This window comes from Cariama cristata, unplaced genomic scaffold (genome assembly GCF_000690535.1).
Source record: "Cariama cristata isolate BGI_N322 unplaced genomic scaffold, ASM69053v1 scaffold22589, whole genome shotgun sequence".
Lineage (NCBI taxonomy): Eukaryota > Metazoa > Chordata > Aves > Cariamiformes > Cariamidae > Cariama > Cariama cristata.
This window is the reverse complement of record NW_009634347.1, coordinates 2,073-4,422: the sequence shown is the minus strand read 5'-3', so window position 1 is coordinate 4,422 and position 2,350 is coordinate 2,073. Positions and strand designations below refer to the sequence as shown.

General features: G+C 47.3%; 1 protein-coding gene across 1 annotated transcript; it reads right to left on the bottom strand.

Annotated features, from left to right (window-relative positions):
- Positions 1-1,468: 1,468 nt before the first annotated feature.
- On the bottom strand, positions 1,469-2,007 carry SMAGP (small cell adhesion glycoprotein). The gene is made up of 3 exons (XM_009707123.1): positions 1,977-2,007; positions 1,733-1,807; positions 1,469-1,641 (listed from the first exon to the last, which is right to left on the bottom strand). Exons 1-3 carry the CDS (start codon positions 2,005-2,007, stop codon positions 1,469-1,471), a joined length of 279 nt encoding a protein of 92 aa, XP_009705425.1.
- Positions 2,008-2,350: the final 343 nt, after the last annotated feature.

The following is a 2,350-nucleotide window of genomic DNA, read 5'->3' as shown; positions in this document are numbered from 1 at the left end:
GCACCTGGCGTGTATCATGGGATTTTTTTTTATACACTCCAAGTAATCTTGGATTTCTTTGCACATTAGATCTAATCAAAGCCATGCTTTGGTGCCAGAAACACAATGCAACTCATGTTTGAACATTTCATTCGATGCTAACTAGGCTTTTAGAACAATGCTTAATAAACAAACTTCTTTTTTTTTATTTTTGGTTCTTTTTTTAAAACTCAACCTGGTGTCTTGACACCAAAACTCCTTCAGGCTGTTGTTCAAACAGAGGCTGGTTACCATCTGTCCGAGGGTGTGTAGCAACTGTCAATCAACACACAAATTAGCTTGGTTAATGGGTTGTTTTATGAATGCATACTTTAAAAATGACTTGGGTATAATGAAGTCTTATTAGGGTTAAGAAGAATATTTCAGGGATCCTCAATGTTTTGATTTTCTTTTTTTTTTTGGTTTTGTTTTATGAAGAAAAATATCAGATGCAAATATATTTTATCTTGAGGTTTCAGTTTAATCTAAATCTGTGTCTTGTATATGTTGTGTTTAACCATACAACTGACTGTTACGAACGTTCAGCATTACGTCTCTCTCTGTATACACTGTGGTGCACTTAACTTGTGGATTTTTTTATACTAAAAAAAAAAAAAAAGTAGAATAAAGACTATTTTGAAAATTTGAATAAAGTAGCAGATTTGCATTAGACCTCAAATAAAACCCCTTGGCTCCTGCCCGTCGCAAGCCTTAGGGTTTCTTTACTTATTTCCTCTTCGCTGCTGTTTTGTCAGCTTCCTCCTTTGGGGTTTTTTGTGTTGGGGTGGGTTTTTTTTTTTTGAGTTTGATTTAAAGGAGGAACTGCCCTCGAGAAGGGAGCAGAGAGGGATGTCTGGACCTGCTCCTCGCCCCGTCTTTATGCATAGAGGAAAATTAATGTCTCTACCTGCCTGTCGGTGCGAAAGCCGGCTCTGCGGACGAAGCAAACCTGCTCCGCTTCTGATTCCTCCGAGCCCTCCGAGGTCAGGCGCCTCTCGGGGCAGGGATGAGCTTCCCAGGGTTTGTAGGCTACAATGGGGCTTTCTGTAACTTGCGTGATCCATCAGCCTGTTTTACATGCACGCTTAACCTTAGCCTCTAAATTAGCCGTGCTAATTACCCCACCCCTAAATCAGCAGCAGAATAACTGAATTGTTTTGTGAGATAAGGCAAAAAGAAAACAACGGCGACTCTTCAAGCGCTTGTCACTGGGCTGTATTGGAAAGCACCGAAGGGAAGAGATGGGATGGATGCGGGCAGCCGGAGCGTGGCCGTGCCTGCTCCTCGCTCTGCTCCGGGCCGCGATGGGCAAAGCTCTGACACGCACCTATTTATTTTTTCCTTCCATGGTTAGCTTAATAAATTAAGGGAGCAGGATAAAAAAAAAAAAAAAGCAGCTTGTAGATTCCCCAACTTCAGGGGACCTGAGGTGTGTGTTGGTCCCGGCGATTTAGATAAAATATTCTTCCTTTTCTTTGGCTGGAGCATCTTCCATCTGCACCGAGACGTCGGTCTCTGCCGCCGGCTGCTCGTAGGTGAGGTAGCTGCCTTTATTTCTGTACAGGTAGATGATGATCACCACCAGGACCGTCAGCAGGGTGAGGAACACCAGGGTGATGACAACTACCGGGGAGAAGGCAGGGTTTAGCCCCGAGTCGGCAGTACCGAGCTGCTCCTCGGTAAACGGGATGGATCCGGCAAGGAGAACCCCTACCTGCGATGACCGCGGTGTTGGCGTCCTCATGGAGAGGTGGGGTGTGAGCCTTCTTCAGGAGGGGGGTTGTCAGCTCTTCTTCATCAAACCAGGAGAGAGGGAGAGAGGAGAAGGTGAGCGAGGCTGGTCCTGAGCCGGCTCTGAGCCAGGCTTAGCTGGATGGGGCACGCATTGGCCCCGGGCAAGGTCTTGCCGAGGATTATACGGCACAAACAGCCTAGCAAAGCTGTGCCGGAGCGCTCACCTGCAGTCAGAGGGGGTTGATCTCCTTCCATCGCATCAGCTTTTTCCCGGCAAAGGTCTGGGGTCCTTCAGAACTACCAAAAAAAAAAAAAAAAAAAGGAATAAAAATGAAGAAACTCACACGCAACACCCCAAAGGGCACAGCTGCGAGGGGGAACGCCGGCGGTGATGCAGCGCTAATCAAAGCAAAGGTTTGGTTCGGGTTGCCGGAGAGGAGCGGGCTGGGGCATGCCGGGCTCACGGGAAGGCGGCGAAGCTGGTGAAGGCAGGGAAAAACCAGCCACCGATTCTGCAATTTGCTCGCAAACTTTGAGAGCTTCAACTTGCTCGTAAATCCTTGCAAATCCTCCGATCGGAGACCCAAGGTCGATGCCG

What these genes read in the sequence shown, in the direction of transcription:
- SMAGP (XM_009707123.1), bottom strand. Translation starts at nt 2,007, where the DNA reads ATGGAAGGAGATCAACCCCCTCTGACTGCAG. An exon ending in TCAACCCCCTCTGACTGCAG is followed by an intron (nt 1,808 to 1,976) that starts GTGAGCGCTCCG and finishes TTGATGAAGAAG; the next exon opens with AGCTGACAACCCCCCTCCTG. An exon ending in CAACACCGCGGTCATCGCAG is followed by an intron (nt 1,642 to 1,732) that starts GTAGGGGTTCTC and finishes TCTCCCCGGTAG; the next exon opens with TTGTCATCACCCTGGTGTTC.